The sequence below is a fragment of the Neophocaena asiaeorientalis genome, unplaced genomic scaffold (genome assembly GCF_003031525.2).
Source record: "Neophocaena asiaeorientalis asiaeorientalis breed wild unplaced genomic scaffold, Neophocaena_asiaeorientalis_V1.1 scaffold591, whole genome shotgun sequence".
Taxonomy (NCBI): Eukaryota; Metazoa; Chordata; class Mammalia; order Artiodactyla; family Phocoenidae; genus Neophocaena; species Neophocaena asiaeorientalis.
In genome coordinates, this window is record NW_020173494.1 from 1,151,163 (window position 1) to 1,166,588 (window position 15,426).

Consider the following 15,426-nt stretch of genomic DNA (forward strand, 5'->3'; position numbering starts at 1 on the left):
TGCTGCGCCTGGGATGAATGGGCAGTGTTGGGAGAAGCTGTAATCTGAAAAGGCTTTCCCTGTTCCATCTACACAAGCAGGCTCTTTGAGGGCCATTCCCTGGAGTGGGGGTGGGAGGCAAGCAGAGTTTAATGTGTTTGGGAGCCAAGAAATTAAAGTGAACAAATATTTAAAGATTATTGGATCTTGTTAACAGGAAGCCCGGTGGATGGAAACTGAGAGTCTGAGAAATGAAAGTCTCGAGTCTTAGAGCCAGGGAGGGACTTGGCTGTCACCTTTCCAAGTCCCTCCCATGGAGTGGTATCCACGCCCGCCCGTGTCCCTGTAGGGTTGCCATTGAATGCTCCCCAGGACGGGGTACTCACTTGCACACAGCACCTAATTTGTTTTTGAGAGCTCTGATTATTAACTTGGACCCAAGTCTGCCTCCTTCATGCAACGGAAGCTGAGGTCCCAGTGCAAGACACACCTGGGGCGGAAATGCAGGTCTCCAGACTTTGCGTTGCCAACTCTTTCCAGGGTCAGTGCCCTAGATGCTTCCTCTGTTCTCCCACCCACACCACTCCCTCGCTTCCTCACTCAGCGTCACCATTCCCAATTCCCTTACTCCCTAGACTCTTGGCAGAATATGTCCAAGATTTCTGGTGGGCACAGAAAAGGAAGGCGATATTCCTTTCAGGGGAGCACGTGGGAAGGTCATGTCACAACTCGGGGCCCCCAGACTCCCTTGCTTTTCGTCTGTCCTTGCTGGGTAAAGGCAAGTGTGTTAAATCCTCTCTGCCATCTTTACTCCGTGTGAAGGGCACGGGGACCAGTGTCACAGGCTGGCCCCAGCCAGCGTCCCCTTCCTTCCTCCGGGAGACAGATCCTCAGGGTCACACCAGGGCTGGGCCTTTTTTTGTTCGGAGCCCTCCCTGCATAAAGAATTCAGCAGGCTTCCTCAGAAGCATAAATATTTAATGGCGTTGTAGTTATATATAATTTGATCAATATGTCAATGCTAAAAGGGCCTTTAAGGAGGCTCACCTATCATTGAGTGATCTGTGATGTAAACCTCCCCAGCCCTGCAGGAGCAGGGGTCATTATCTCCAGGGCTGCTAAGTGGGTCATTTACTCCCCGCTTCTTAAAGACATCGTGGAGCTGCTCTCCCCTAGAGCCAGTGCCTGGCGGGGATGGAGCAGGGCCTGGGAACCCGGCACTGGCTTTTGCTGGAGGCCTCACACCTCCCTGTCCCTGGACTTCCTTCTCTCTGGTGATAAGACATCCACTTGCTTTGTTTCCGAGCTCTCTGAGCTTGGTCTGAGGAGAAACTGCTTGGCAAGGAATTTCATCTCGTAGTCCAATAATTGAGGGCCTATCAGTTTAGAATTGCCTAGGAGATGCAGTGGGATACTTTAAGGCAAAATTGCTCAGATGCATTGTTCTGGAATCTCCCAGTATTTGATTGTGGGGTGACTGTGGCACCTGGCTGCCACAGCTTCCTGCTTCTGCATGGCCCCCAGCCTCTCCCTGTGCCCCTGTGATGTTAATTCAAGACAGAGAGACTCACTTGGAACACCCCAGGACTTGAGTCAGAGAGCCAGGTAAAACCCCATCCAAATTCAAGAACCCCAGAGCAGACCAGGTGTCCACCCCAGACACACATGCTTCAAGAGGAGTCACTAGTCCAGAGGTCACATGGCCTGTCAGACGCAGAGCTGGGGGCGCGGGGGCAGGGGAGCATCATTTTCACGTGACTTGGGGTGTAACTCACGTCTCACATAGGTATCTTTTCGTCAGCTCATTTTTCTCGCACACGTCCACAAACGGGGCTCCAGAATCACAGCACTCTGTTCTTCCCACGACGCTGGTTGTCCCGTGAAGAAGTTCTTGTTTTAGAAGTGAAACCGGGAACCTAGGAGCGGCCCTCTGGCTGCCTAATTGCTGTTACTTCCCACTAAGTGAGACACCTTGAAGAGCCCTTGCCTGACTGTCTTCAGCTCCTTGTGAATCACGGCAAGAACCCGGACAGGAGGTGCTTGGCACTTACAGATAGGACATCACTGCTCTTGTCTGCTCTGTCACTGTTGTGTGCAGTATGGCTGATGGACACATTCGAACGGTTTGTGCCGTGAAGACTGGTCCTGGGGACCAAGCCCAGCCAGCCCCAGCCTAGCCCGCTACCCGGCATCCATCCGTGTCTCGAGTCGGCTTGCCTCTTCGCTGCTCATCCTTTGAACTCACGTTCTGCTATGTTTTACTGAGCTTTCTGGAGGAATCGGTGTGTCACAGAGCAGCTCAGGAATGTTTAGCGTTCTCAGACTCTGAAAGATGGCTCCTGGATCTTATAATTTATTCAGTCCATCCCTCTGTTTTGCAGACAACAGAATTTGAAGCCCAGAGGAGGGAAGGGATTTGCCCAAAGCCATGCAGCTAGATTGGAGGCCGAGCTGGGAGGCAACGCCAGGTCATTTCTGTGTGGCTCCGGGGTCAGAACGTGCTCTTTAAAGCGGCCAGGTTCCTCCCTCTCCTTGTTTTTATTGGGCTGAGGTTAGAATGAAGTGTGCATTTTCAAGAGCTGATCGGTCCAGACGACCTGGCAGTTCAAATACTGGAGAGACGGTCTTCTGGAAGTGGCTGTCGGCTGTGACTTGAGCAGGCAGTTAAATTAAAAAAAAAAAAAAAAAAAAAAAAAGCCGTAGCCTGGCCGGGTGCTGCCGGTTGCTCGGGGTGTGGACCAAGGGCAGATTCCGTCTCCCTCCATTCAGTGTCGTGGGTCGCCCAGCGGATGGGAACAGCAGCAAATGTGAATGCAAGGGCGTGGCTGGAGCAGTGTACTTTGAGAGAGCTCTGGCGCCCTCCGTTTACCCCAGGATGGTTAGAGGTTCTGCTCGGATGAGATGATCGCGTGAATGGGAGTCACTAAGGCGCGTGGAGCAGACTGCTCTTTGGGAAACTACACTCGCCCACCCCCACCCCCACCCACCCCCGCATCTTGTGTTCCGTCATTTATTGCCTAACAGTCTGGACGGGGACACAGGGCAGGTGTACCTCCTGCGCCTCGTTGAGAGCACAGATTCTGGATTTCGCAGGATCTCTGTGCATGCTTCTCTCTCTGAGCGGCCGCTCTGTCTCCGTCGAGCAGCTTAGTTCCTTCTGAGGAACGATGTTTTTCCACCAGCAAAGCTGCCTTCTTTGAACCACACTTGAAAAGAAACTTTCAAAGGCAGCACCAGGCTCCCCAAACACCTTTTTCCAAAGGAAGCCGTCCTCCCGCAGCCTGGCACCCGCCGCCTCCCAGGTTCTCCTCCGCGGCTCTGACTCAAAGGCAGTGGCCTTTTGGGACCAGGATGGAGGAAGGATGAAGGTCCACCCCGTGAGCCCCAGCTGCCTTATTGATAACAGGGTGCCCCGAAGGCCAAACGGAGCTTTCCAACGTAGGATCTAGTTCCGATTTGTGATTTGTGACCTGTCCCGATTGTTAGAGTCACACGTCTTGATTCTTTTTTTCTTTCCTTTCTTGGAAGTGATGTTTAGAGCTTGTTTGAGTTGGATCAAATGCTGTTTTAACAGCTGCCCTAATCGGAAATGCTGTCAATTATTAACCCTGACAGTAGTTTTTCTTTGAAAAATACTTCTCTGAGCTCCCTCAAAATGTCAAAATTTGGCTTCTTGGTAGGAAGTCGGTTAGTGACGTTGCTTAATTGCCAAGTGTCAGTTTCCCCATCTGAAAACTGGAGATTTATAAGGAGTGCCTTCCCTGTAGGGTTCTTGTGAGCTCACACACGCAAAATGCTTGGAGCAGCTGGGTCGGCGGATGTTAGCCATTATTATTATCGTTGTTGTTAAGAGTGGTTCTGTCCGGTCAACTTTCTATTTGCGGGAGCTTCCACTCCTGCCGTCACCACCCTCAAAAAAATAAACATGAGAAGAAAAATCGTTTAGGGAACAGTTTTCCTGTTCGTTCTTTGACGCACCAGCGTGCGCTGAGCCCGTTCTCAGGGTCGGATGGTCTATGTAGAGGAGACCGAGGCTCGATTCCTGCTCGCACGTGGTGGGGAGACCAGGAGGGGAGAGCTGCTCCCCGGCAGGGGACGGTCCCAGCTGGGAAGGATGGGATCGCATGCTTTCTCCGCCCCCGCTTCCTCCCAGAAAAAAAAAAACCCAGACACGAGGACAGGGACCAAGTGTGACACCACCCCCTTTCCTCTGCCCTCCCCCAACACTGTACAGTCCTAACTCGTGGCAGGCCAGAGTCCTTCCTGTCACTCGGGGAGGCCGCTTTTCATTAAGTCTGGGCCCCAGGAGAGAGCCTGAAGGCTGATAGCCCAGGCCTCCGGAATATTGCATATCTGTTCTGCTCGTCCTTGGTTGATGTGTGGGGTTGGGAGGCAAGAACTGCTCCCTGTGGGTGGAAAGGTGAGATGAGAGGGGACTTGGTCTGAGCCCCCCACAGGGCTCCTGAGCGACCCAGCCGTGGTCACCTAGTAGCCTGGATGCCAGGCTTGAACCGGTCTTGAACCAGGCAGAGCTACGTGAAATCCCGGCAGATTTTTCCTCATAACCAGAGGATGCTGGGCTCTGGACCAGGCCGTGCAGGGGAAAGATCCCACCTGGGGGCAGCCTGTGGCCGCACATTTGCTAAAAGATGCGGGGAGAGGGAAGGTCAGCTACTTTTCATTTTGTTCCTTTACCTCCCAAGATCTTGACACTTGACCTGTTTGCTAGAGGGAGTAAGCAACAGCTGGGACTCCTTTATAACCACCCACCCCCAAAAACGGTGAGAGCTGTAGTTGCTGAGCAGGCCAGAGTGATGGGGACGGTTCCGAGCCTGCGCCTGCCTCCCTGGCTGTAGCGGGCAGGCAGAGCCCAGCAGGCGGCTTGTGGCTGGTCCGGCTTGACCACTGCCTCACCCTGTCGATGAAGGAAGGACTTGTGCTCCTGGTTGTAGGTCAGCGCCCCGTCCGCCACTGCCCCTCCCCCAGATGCCCCCCACAGTGGGGCAGGCCCAGATCCCCGGCCAGGGGCCACTGCAATCTGAAGTCTCGAAAAATAAATGCGGGGAGGCCAGCGAGATTCTTTTGGCTCAACATTTACTGAGCACCTACTATGTACCGGGCTCTGCTATGCCAGTCATTTGAGGTGAGAAGCCTTGGACCCATGAGCTCCCTAGCAGTGAGGATGGTTTATTTTGTTTATTTCTCTTTGCTTTTTGTTTTAAATAAAACTTTCTGTTCTTATTTGGCACATAAACACGTGACAGTTGAGTGATTATGTTGCTCTTACGGGTTTGGACTGATTTGATTGTTTCTAGAATGCCCGACGTGTACAACCCTGACTCTTATATTTTATCCCTCTTGCCCACTGTCAGTCAATTTGGGGGAAGAAGAATGAACATAAGTGAGAAAGGACCTTGTTTTGGAGTAGAACTCTTTCCACTTACCTGGATTAATAATTTATACAATAATTAGTAATCGTCCCAGGTTCCTTACAGTGTGAATGACGGGCATCCAGTGGGCGGAGGCCAGGGATGCTGCTAAAAACACTACAATGCCCAGAACAGCCCCATGCAACAAAGAATTATCTGGCCCCAATTGTCAATAGCATTGTTGCTGACAAACCCAGTTTGTATAACAAACCGTTATACAGAGTATACCCTGAATGTGCAAATGTGGCTGTGAGTCCCATGGGGCTTAGCGAGGAAGATATACCCTCTCCACCCTGCAAGTTTAGAAATGTGGGGACCGTTATTGGCACTCAGCTGGTCTAGGATACGGGGGACAGTCTTTCACACCAAAGACTTGTTTTACCCCCGGTGCCCACAGTGGGCAAGACTGGCCCTATTCCTGAGAATCTAGAGTGTTCCAGGAGAGAGCGGTGATCTCTGATCCCCACCCAGGAGCCCCTGATGCCCTGGACAGGCGGTCTGAGTTGGAGCCTGCACCGCCGCCAGCAGCCCCAGGACGTTGGACCACAAAAGCCCATCAGATTCCTGGTCCATGGCCTGTCTCTTCACAAGCCAGGGGCATCCTCATCACTCATGAGTGGCTGGGGGCTGGGGGGAGGAGGGGGTGCTGGCCCCAGGAATTCTCCTGGGGGCCAGGGTCTGTTCGTAAGCCTTCAGACAACATTGCTTTTATTTTAAGTGCACGAGGATTTCTCATCCAGAGTCATTTGACATGCAGATGATCACAGATTTTTAAAGGCTGTTGTCATGGTTTTGTCTCTGAAAGATGGCTATGTGCTGATGAGAGCCTTGAAGCCAGCTCTGGGACCTCAGTCCTGGTGGCCTTGGGATTCAGAAGGAGAAAAGAGAAGCAATTCTGAGACTTGTCTGTCTGGTCCTCGGCCTTCCTGTCTGGATTCAGTTAACCATTTAGCCCCACTGTTTTTTTCTTTTTTTTCTAAACCATTCTTCATCTGAGATGGTTTCACATGGAACACGGGTGGCAAAATCAGTTGATGTTTTTCTGAATGTGATCTTTTCTGGAGGGTTAGCGGTGGGACAGAGAATTGTTTCTGTGGTCAACTTAGATGAAGGGCTAGGGATCCAACCAGTTACATCCCGGGCATCATGTTAGAGAAGGCAGTGCTTTATGCCCCCCAAAAGGAAGCGTCAACGGTGGGCTTTCAGGCTGGGCAGCACATATAAGGGTGAGGGATCGGTCTGGTGGGAGACAGGCAGCAGTGGAAAGTGGAGGGCGAGGGAGACCCTTTAAGACACATATCGCCGGGTGTGAGGCTGGCCCCAGGGAACACTCTGGCACATGCAGCCGGGCGTCTTCCATCACCTCCTGATTTGTCTGGGAGCCTGAGAGCCTGGCTTGCTGTTGCCCTTGGGGCCACACGGCGTAGCAATTCCTTCTCACCACACTGCGTTTCACTCTTGTTTGTGATGGGTTTCACCGCAGTGGGCGGTGCGGAGGTTGTTCTTGTTTAGTTTTGCGTTGTTTTGATTAGGGCTTCCATCCAGAGGAGGCGAACTGGATACTCTGAACCAAACACAGAGACCACCTCTGATAGGAAATTGGAGCTCCCTGAAATGTAGGCAGCCCGGTTGGAGGGAGTTGGAAGAGATTGCTTCACGCTGTGGATTTAGCGAGGCCTCCTGGCAGGAGGCCCACCGAGGGTGGAAGGATGGAGCCCGTCGGGGGTCTGCGGTTTGCGGGGGAGCTTGTCCTTCCACCATCTGACATTTTGGCGACTTGATTTATTGGCCTGAGCCTCACGCAGTCTCTTTTCCTTTGCAGACAGAGATTGCGAAGAGACTGAACACGATTTTAGCACAGATCATGCCTTTCCTGTCACAAGAGGTAAGCCCTTCTCTTACTGTGCCCTCCGTTTCTCGCAGAGCAGCCCAGTGGCTGCCTAGGTCTCACCGGAGCCCCAGCCCCTGTCCGTTCACGTGGACTGAAGTTGACAGCCTGGGGCTTTACAGAAGCTCCTCTGGCACATCAGAGGGGCCACTTGTTCCTTCAGTGGAACCTGTTCTCTGCCCTTGCCTGAGCCCCGAGAGGAGGGTCCTGGCCTGTGGAGGGGCTGACAGTGGGCAGTGGGTACCGCTGTGCCTCCCCCCACCGCCGGCCCTACCCCATCCCAACCAGCATTCCCAGCCTCTGCTTCCGCGTGCCCCAGCTTCCACACCTGGAGACATCTAAGAGCAAGGAAGCCTGGCCAGTTAGCACCGAGGGCCAGACCCTGCAAGGAGAACTGCTACCCAAAGGGGACCCCGGCCCCCAGGACAGAGTGTCCTCATCAGAGGCATGACCAAGTCAGTCACATCGTCTTCTAAGCACACTCTTGCAAGAGACTCCCGCCTGAGGCAGGGCTGGACCAGTGGGCAGTAGGAGAAAAGCATCTCCAAGGAGGCCCCGTGGTGCAGGGCAGATGGGTGGGCTGCCCGAGAGGGGCCCCTTTCCATCCAGCAGAGCTCACTCCAGCCTGGGGCAGGCCTGCCCTCCAGGCCCCCGTCAGCGGCTTAGACCACCCTCGCTCCCTCCGGGATTCCTGGGTCTCTTGAGTTGCAGTAGTGACCCATACATGATTGAATGCATGTAAAAACAGGATATAGTGATGTCCTAGGAGCTTGCAACCCATTAGGGGAGACAGCTGCCTATGAAGCAGGTTTCACCTCAAGGCTGAAGGGAATGAATGCACTAAAAAAAAAAAAAAAAAAATTTTTTTTTTAAATAGACTCTATTCTTTATAGTTTGAGGTTCGCAGCAAAACTGAGTGCAAGGTACAGAGACGTCCCCTAGCCTTCCCCGCCATCAACATCCCACACCAGAGTAATTGAGGAACCTCCATCGACACATTATCACCCAATTCCCAGCTTGTAGCGTTGTGCCGTGTTGTTGTTGTCGTCGTTTAGTGTTGCGATAGACACAGGGTGTCTGCAGACGCGCCTCCTTCTCCTCCGAACCCTCTGGGTGTGAGTTGCAAACATCCTGACAGCTCGCAGCACTCACTGCTCCAGCTGCCTCTCCTGATAGGACACCCTCCTACGGGACTGCACTGTTGTCGCCACATTTAGGAAATGAATAGTCACTCAGTAGCATCTTCTAATACCCAGCCTGGGTGTTCGTTTGGGAATTTATGCCTGGAAGGAAGTTTTTTTTGTCTGCGTGGCGGAGGGAGACGGTCCGACACATAGCCCCTCTTTGGGCTCTTTTATATTTTAACTTGAAACTCCGGGAAGTGTGGATCACAGAAGTGATAGGCACGCGTTGAGAAGGGTTTAAAGGGTCCCCCGTCCTCCCTGTGTCCTGCTTTGGTCAGTGGACCTCGTCTGCCTCCTGTGTCACCACCTGTCCCCTACCCCCGTGCCTCCGTGGTCGGTCGGGGAAGGCGGCCGCCTCTAACCCACACCCGCTCCCTCCAGCACCAGCAGCAGGTGGCGCAGGCGGTGGAGCGAGCCAAGCAGGTCACCATGACGGAGCTGAACGCCATCATCGGGGTACGTGGACTCCCCAGTCTGCCTCTCACCGTGTGTATAGCCCTTTTATTCCTCTCACTTACCGTAACCAGAGATGGACCCTGACCTTAGCTGGCCTCAAAGAATGGCAGCCCCAGGGCTCCGGCCTCTGCCAGCATCTCGTGGGCTTGGACCCGCCTAGAGATCTCCCCCTGTGGCTCCCCGGTTGCCTCTCACTCCCCGAGTTAAAGCGGTGCCCGACACGACCCCATCCACCTCGAAATTCTTCAGCCCCATCCTTTCCCGGCTATTGGTATCTCCAACATTGAGCAGGGGGTGGACTCTGGGATCACCTTGGAGGCCAACCTGGTTTCTCCCACCTCCCCAGGGGCCTGTCCCCTCACTGGCAAAGGTCTACCCTTCTTCGGCCACCTGGGATCAGAACTGTCTCTGCTGTACTGTGATGTGAAACGTGCTGTGGCATTTGGGGCTGGGCCTTTGCTGTCCCATGCGCTGAGCTGCCTGGCGGAGTCTTCATCCTGGGCACAGGATGTCAGGTCCAGCCAGGGCCCCTGGCTAGGTCTCCCTGATGTTCTAGAAGTCCCGTCTCACCCGGGAACAGGAAAAGATAATGCAGAGTGCTTCGTGAGGCCCACTTCTGGTCTGGCCCCTCAGTGAAAGGAGGAAGCCCGATCTCTCCCCTTTAGTGCTCCTACCTGGCTTACATCTTTAGTGCACTTGTGGGGTTCACACAGCATCTTCCTCCTGCTTGCTGCTCTGGTATGAGGCTGCTGAAGGATATTTAAGACAAACATCTGAGGAGAAACAGGTTTTTTAAGGGGACTTTGGGCAAGGCTCTTAGCCTCAGGGTGTACCCGTCCACCTTTGGTCCCTAAAATGAACAGGGTGGGTGAGATAACTGCTTCCCATCCACAGATGGCTGAGACCAGGTCCCCAACGGAGCTTCTGAGCAATACATTCTAGGGCACTCACCCCAGAGTTCTTTTCCATAGGTTTGGGGTGGACCCGGAAATCTGTGTTTTGAAGTTTTCTAGATCATTCGGAAGGGTAGTCAGGCTTGGGAAGCAGTGGACTGGTTGGCTGAGGTCCCTCTAGCCCTCTGATTGGTCCTCATTCCTCCTCTGGTTCCTAAGTACGGTCATTATTTCAAGGTGGAACTGAAGGCCTAGAATGTTCTGCTTGGTGGGATGAATGATGACTCTGGGCTCTTCATTCTGGGGCAGAAACCTGGAGACCTGTGTTCTAGTTAAGCCTCTTCCCCAGGTGACCTCAGGCAGCCCCATCTCTTCCTCGGGCCTTAGTTTCTGCGTCTGTTACAGGAAGGGGTGGACCAGCTCATTTCTTTGGGCCAGGAACGCCAGGAGGGTGGGCTTTTGGAGTGACAGAGTGATGCTGCTGGGTACTGATCCTCCAACACAGTATTGGGACCCCGTGATGGTTACTGGGTTCTGTCCTTCTGGTCTGAGTCCCCTGGCAGCTGCTCAGAGCTGCTGGAGGGTGGCCAGGGCGGGAGCATTAGCCTCGTCTGAATCCTGACAGTGTTGAGCGGTGAGGAGCAGAGAGGAGGCCAGAAAGGGTAACGGGAGTGACTGGTCACTGCTTTTAGCCAGTGAGCTTGGGAGGCAGAGCCCCCAGCGGGGAAATCATAATATGGTAAAGTCTGAAGTCTCCTTGGAAACCATGTTATTAGCCCAGGGTTCTTCAGCCTCAAGACTCGTGAACTTTGAGGCCACATACTTTATGAGGATGTACAGTAGGGTGTTCGGCAGCAGCCCTGGCCTCCACCCACTGGATGCCAGTGGCACCCTCCCACACACAGTTGTGACACCCCAAAACGTCTCCAGACATTGCCCGATGTCCCGGCAGGGGGCAGGGGCAGTGCATGAAATGGCCCGTGGTAGAGAACCACTGATCCAGCCGATGCCCTTCCTTTACAGAGACGGGAGTGATTCGCAGATGGTCACACACGGTCCAGGAGCAACGCCAGGCCAGAGGCCCTGGGCTGGCTTTCGGCTTAGGGCTCTTCCCCCCCCTACCTCCCGTCCAGTCCAGCCCCGGTGTGGCGCCTGTGTCCTCCTCAGTGGCCAGTTCACAGCGTGGAGGCTTTGCTGAGAGTGGCAGATGAGGGCTCGGGGTGGGAAGTGCGTTCTCTGATACTTCTCCTCTCTCAGATCCTCTTCCCTATCCGCTTTCCAGGCCCAGCCTTCCCATCCCTCCGTGGCCGCAGTGGAGTCCCTTCTCCCCCACTGTCTCCCCCCCAACCTTTGGAATTAAAATCCTCTTATGAAAAAAAATTTTTTTTTAAGTTCTAAGAGAAGAGTGGAATTGGGGGAAGAAGCGCTGCTTGGATTAGCTCCACTTCCTTCAAGCAGTATTTAGGAAGCTACACGTTAGGCCAAGGCAGCTAGAGGCAGATATTGGAATTCAATTAAAGCCAACGAGTGGGGCCCGTGACCCCCATTTTGGAGGTAATTGCTTCTCCGGCTCTGAGTGAATGCGGCCGTCTCCCTGTCATTAAGAAGGCAGCCATCTAATCACTGCGCCTGACAGAGCCTCACAAGGCAGGAATTACGGACGGCTGAGGATGGCTCGCTGAGCCGGGGCATCCTGTGAAGGAGGAAGGAGAGGGACAGCGGGCTTGCGGCCGGGCTGACTCGGGAGAGCGATGGGAGGAGGGTGGCAGGGGGCCGGGAGGGCTGATGGCCAAAGGGCAGGAGTCCTGCCCCAGCAGGAAAGGGCGGTGAAGGGAAGGACCCAGAAGCCTTGTGGCTACCCACATGGTACTGTCCGATTTGCCCCTCTTGGGGGAGGAGTAGCCCAGCCCCCTGGTCTGGGAGTTAGCGGGGGCTTTGGGCAAGTCACTTCATTCCTCTGGCCTGTTTTCCCCATTTGTGAAAAGATGGAAAAGGGCTGGGCAAGTTTCCTTTGACGTGCCCTTTTCAGTCAGTCATCTGGGGCTCTCCTGGGCGTGGGGTGGAAGGATTCTGGGTTCACCTCTTGGCTCATTTCAGAGAGAGATGAGAGGTCAGGTAGACACATCTGGCGTGGGCATACCTGCAGCTAGTGGTGTGTGTTTATCACATGAATTAGACTATTTCCAGGGCCTCCCGTCCAGGTGAGAGAGGCCAGAATCCAGCGTCAGCTTGGTGTGAGGGGAGAGGGGACAGAGGACAGAGGGGCTGACGGAAGTTCAGTCTTGCTGGCCCAGTCCGCCCACCACACACAGGGCCACTGGGAACTCAAGTGACCGTCTGGGGAAGGCAGGCCTGAAGGTGTGTGTCTGTTCGCCAGGGCCTGCCAGGACCCAGTTACTGCAGACCTGTTACACACCCTTTTTTCTTGGATCCAAGTTATTGGGGGATCGTTGGAGGGTCAAAAGATTCCTGAGCGTGAGGGGTGAAATATTGTCCCTTGGTCAGCAGCTTGCACAAGGCCCCCCCAAGCAGATTAAAGACCCTGTGAGCCGAAGTTACCCACCATCTTCAGAACTCGTGTTTTAGTTTGCTCCGTGCTAAGTCCAAGGTCACTGAACCTGGCAGGTGGAGGGGCATGTACCTCACTGGCCCCACTGACAATTTGGCCTGCATTCCCTTGGAAATTATGAGTGGAAGATACAAGTGTTGGCTTGATTGCTTTTTTTTTTTTCATTTTTTAATTTATATTGGAGTATAGTTGATTAACAATGTTGTGTTAATTTCGGGCATACAGCAAAGTGATTCAGTTGTACATATACACGTATCCATTCTCTTTCAAATTCTTTTCCCACTTAGGTTATTACAGAATATTGAGCAGAGTTCCCTGTGCTGTACAGTAGTGGGTCCTTGTTGGTGCTTACTTATTTTTTTTTTTTAATTGGGTGAGCGGGGTGAGGAAGGGGGAGGTTTTAGCTTGTTACAAACTACACTGGGTATTTTGAAGCCAGTCCTGAGGTTCTCGCATTCCCTCCAGGATGCTGACGAGCTGGGTTCAGTTGACTGGGAGAAGGATGGTGCAGCGAGTGTGCTGCCTTAGAATGAACGCATCTGTTTCTCTCAGCCAGGGGGCCGTGCTAGAGAGAAGTCATGCTGGGTTTGCGTCCTGGCTCTGGTTACTTTGGCTTAGCAGAGTTCCTTCGCCTCCCCCTGAGCCTGTTCCCGTCTCTGAAATGGGGATAACGGGGTTGTTGTGAGCTCTCCAAACTATAACAGAGCATGAAGGCACAATTCAGCCCGGAGCTGGGGGGCCACCTCCGTGGGCAGGAAGTAGAGGCCGGGGCTGCCCTCCCTCTCCTGGGAGGGCAGGGCGTCTGCATCTTATGCAGTTAGGACTCTGTCTGGGTGTCCTTGGTGGGTCTCAGCCCTGGAAATGCTTAGACAGCTTCACTAGGTTTAACCCAAATCGTGAACCTGAGAAGCGAAGCATTAAATCAGGTTGCAGGGGCATGAAGCGTGATTGTGTGTAATCCAGTGACACAGACTCGGCCAGTGCGGGCCTCCCTGACAGCCGCCCACGTGAGTGGCCATACCTCCGGAGCCCGGGAACTGGGCATTTGGCACACGTGAGGACAGGGACACACATCTGCCCCATGGGACATGTTTTTTGCCATGTTTTGCTGTTCAGCATGAAATGTTAAAGGTGGGAGGAGGGTGTGCTCACAATGGGGCTTGCTTCCAGACGCCTTACCCCTCTTTTGGAGTTGTGGGGTGGGTTGTTGACTTCCTTTCCTGTGGTGGACGGAGAAATCCTGGTCTTGGAGGGAATGGTGGAAGCCAGGGACAGGCTGCTGCAGAGTGGTGAGCCCAGTTCCCTCCTCGGACGGTGGACTTGATCCCATTTGTCCCCAGTTGAAAACGCTGTCACCCTCCCACTCGGATGTCACTGTGTTTCTGCACATCACCCTCTGAAGTCACAGATACGTCACAGGGATAGAAATGTAGCCTGAGGATGGCTGTACCCTGCCTGCGACACGGGGACGGAGAGACAGGTGGATCACTGCCAGCCGGCTCCCCCTGCTCCGCCGCGGCCAAGACTTTGATCTCACTCTTAATCACAACCAGGACTGTTGTTAGCAGACCCTTGGCCCGACAAGCCCTGGCATCTGTCCTCGCCCCAGGGGAGGAGCCTGGGAGGAGGTCGGCTCTCTGTCCCTGCTTCCTAGAGCCTGATGGGCCACTCCCGACTATGCCTTCCAGCCACCCAGAACAGATCTCAGGGGAGTTTCTGGCTGTGCAGGGGGTGCTCTTGTATTTGGAGATGAGAAGTACATGGAAGCTACCTTTCCTCTGTTGCAAAGAAGAGACACTCCTGCTTGACGGGCCACGGCTGAAAACCAACTTGTCCGTCTGGGAAGCTCAGCAGCTTTGAAAGCCACTGTCTTCCAAACAGCCACTGCAACTACAGCCTTTGTTCCAAGTTTCTGATGCTGGTTCACTGGTTCATGTTTTGGGAAGCAGGTTGCGCCACTGATGACCCTCTTCCCAACCAAGAGGAGGCTTGGATCTGGGCAGGTGGATGGCTTGTGGACAGAGCCACCCTGCTGACTTACTTCCCAGCCTCTCTGTGTAAACCCTTTTCCAATATTTTCATTTATTCACCCAGCAGATGTGTATTGGGCAAACATGCCAGGCCCCACCCGAGGTGCTGGGATGGATAAAACAAGGTGCTTTCTTCCTGGAGCCCACGAGTTGCCAAGATCAGAAATGAAAGATGCAGTTCTATTTGTGGTCCACTCATAGTTTTTGCTAATGTTTGTTGAACACCTACTTTGCCTTCACATGTAGTAACACACGTGATCCTTGTACAACCTGAAGAGACGGGCTGCATTCTGATCCCCACTTTGCAGATGTGGAAACTGAGAGAGGTCCACTGTTGTCTGAGGTCTTACAACTGATAAAAGATGGAGCGGGACATCTTCCTTAGTCTGTCTGGCTCCAGAGTCTGAGCTGTCATAACTCTCAGAAAGGAGGAACCTGTTCTGACCCGGATGATGGGGAGGGCTTCCAGGGGTCCCTTCGGCTTCGTTTCTGCTCTGGCGTCTCGAGGCAGATCTGGGGTCAGGCTGCAACCTGGACCACTGCCCACCGGCAGCTTCTGTGAACTGCCCACCAAGAGATGTCCTAGGTCTGGAGCAATGGCCGTGGGTCCCAGCCTTTCTCCCCAAACTGAGAAATGAACTCTCTGGGGCCAGGAGTGTGGTGTGACTGGGGGTGCACCAGGTTGGCGGTTGGCGGCTTAGTTGGGGAAGAGTGGGGCTCTTAATCCCTGACCTCACACACACTCATTGCCTCTTGGAGCCTCACGTCTGTCCAGAGCTGTGGGCCTGCATTGTGTTTTGTTGTCTGTTCGTCAGTGGCCTGAGAGCCACGGTTCACACTGACAGGCGAGCTCGTCACGTCTTAGCTCTTTGTCACCCCCACCAACTCTTCTTGCTTTGAGGAGGAGGGTCTCTTGAGGAACATTCTTTGGCTGACGTCGGTGGTTGACAGGTCTGAGTCCAGATACCACACTAGTGGTGAGACTTGGCTAGTGACTG

The 15,426-nt window shown here is 53.8% G+C and overlaps 1 protein-coding gene across 8 annotated transcripts in view; it reads left to right on the forward strand.

Annotated features, from left to right (window-relative positions):
* Window positions 1-15,426, forward strand: part of TLE3 (TLE family member 3, transcriptional corepressor) — a 47,877-nt gene that overhangs the window by 13,511 nt on the left and 18,940 nt on the right. For 6 of the 8 annotated variants that reach the window (XM_024747504.1, XM_024747506.1, XM_024747505.1 and 3 more), the window contains exons 5-6: window positions 7,231-7,293; window positions 8,862-8,936. In XM_024747504.1, coding sequence (XP_024603272.1) covers window positions 7,231-7,293; window positions 8,862-8,936 — 138 coding nt within the window. The remainder of the gene's footprint in view (window positions 1-7,230; window positions 7,294-8,861; window positions 8,937-15,426) is intronic. The other 2 variants (XM_024747508.1, XM_024747509.1) reach the window with 1 other exon arrangement.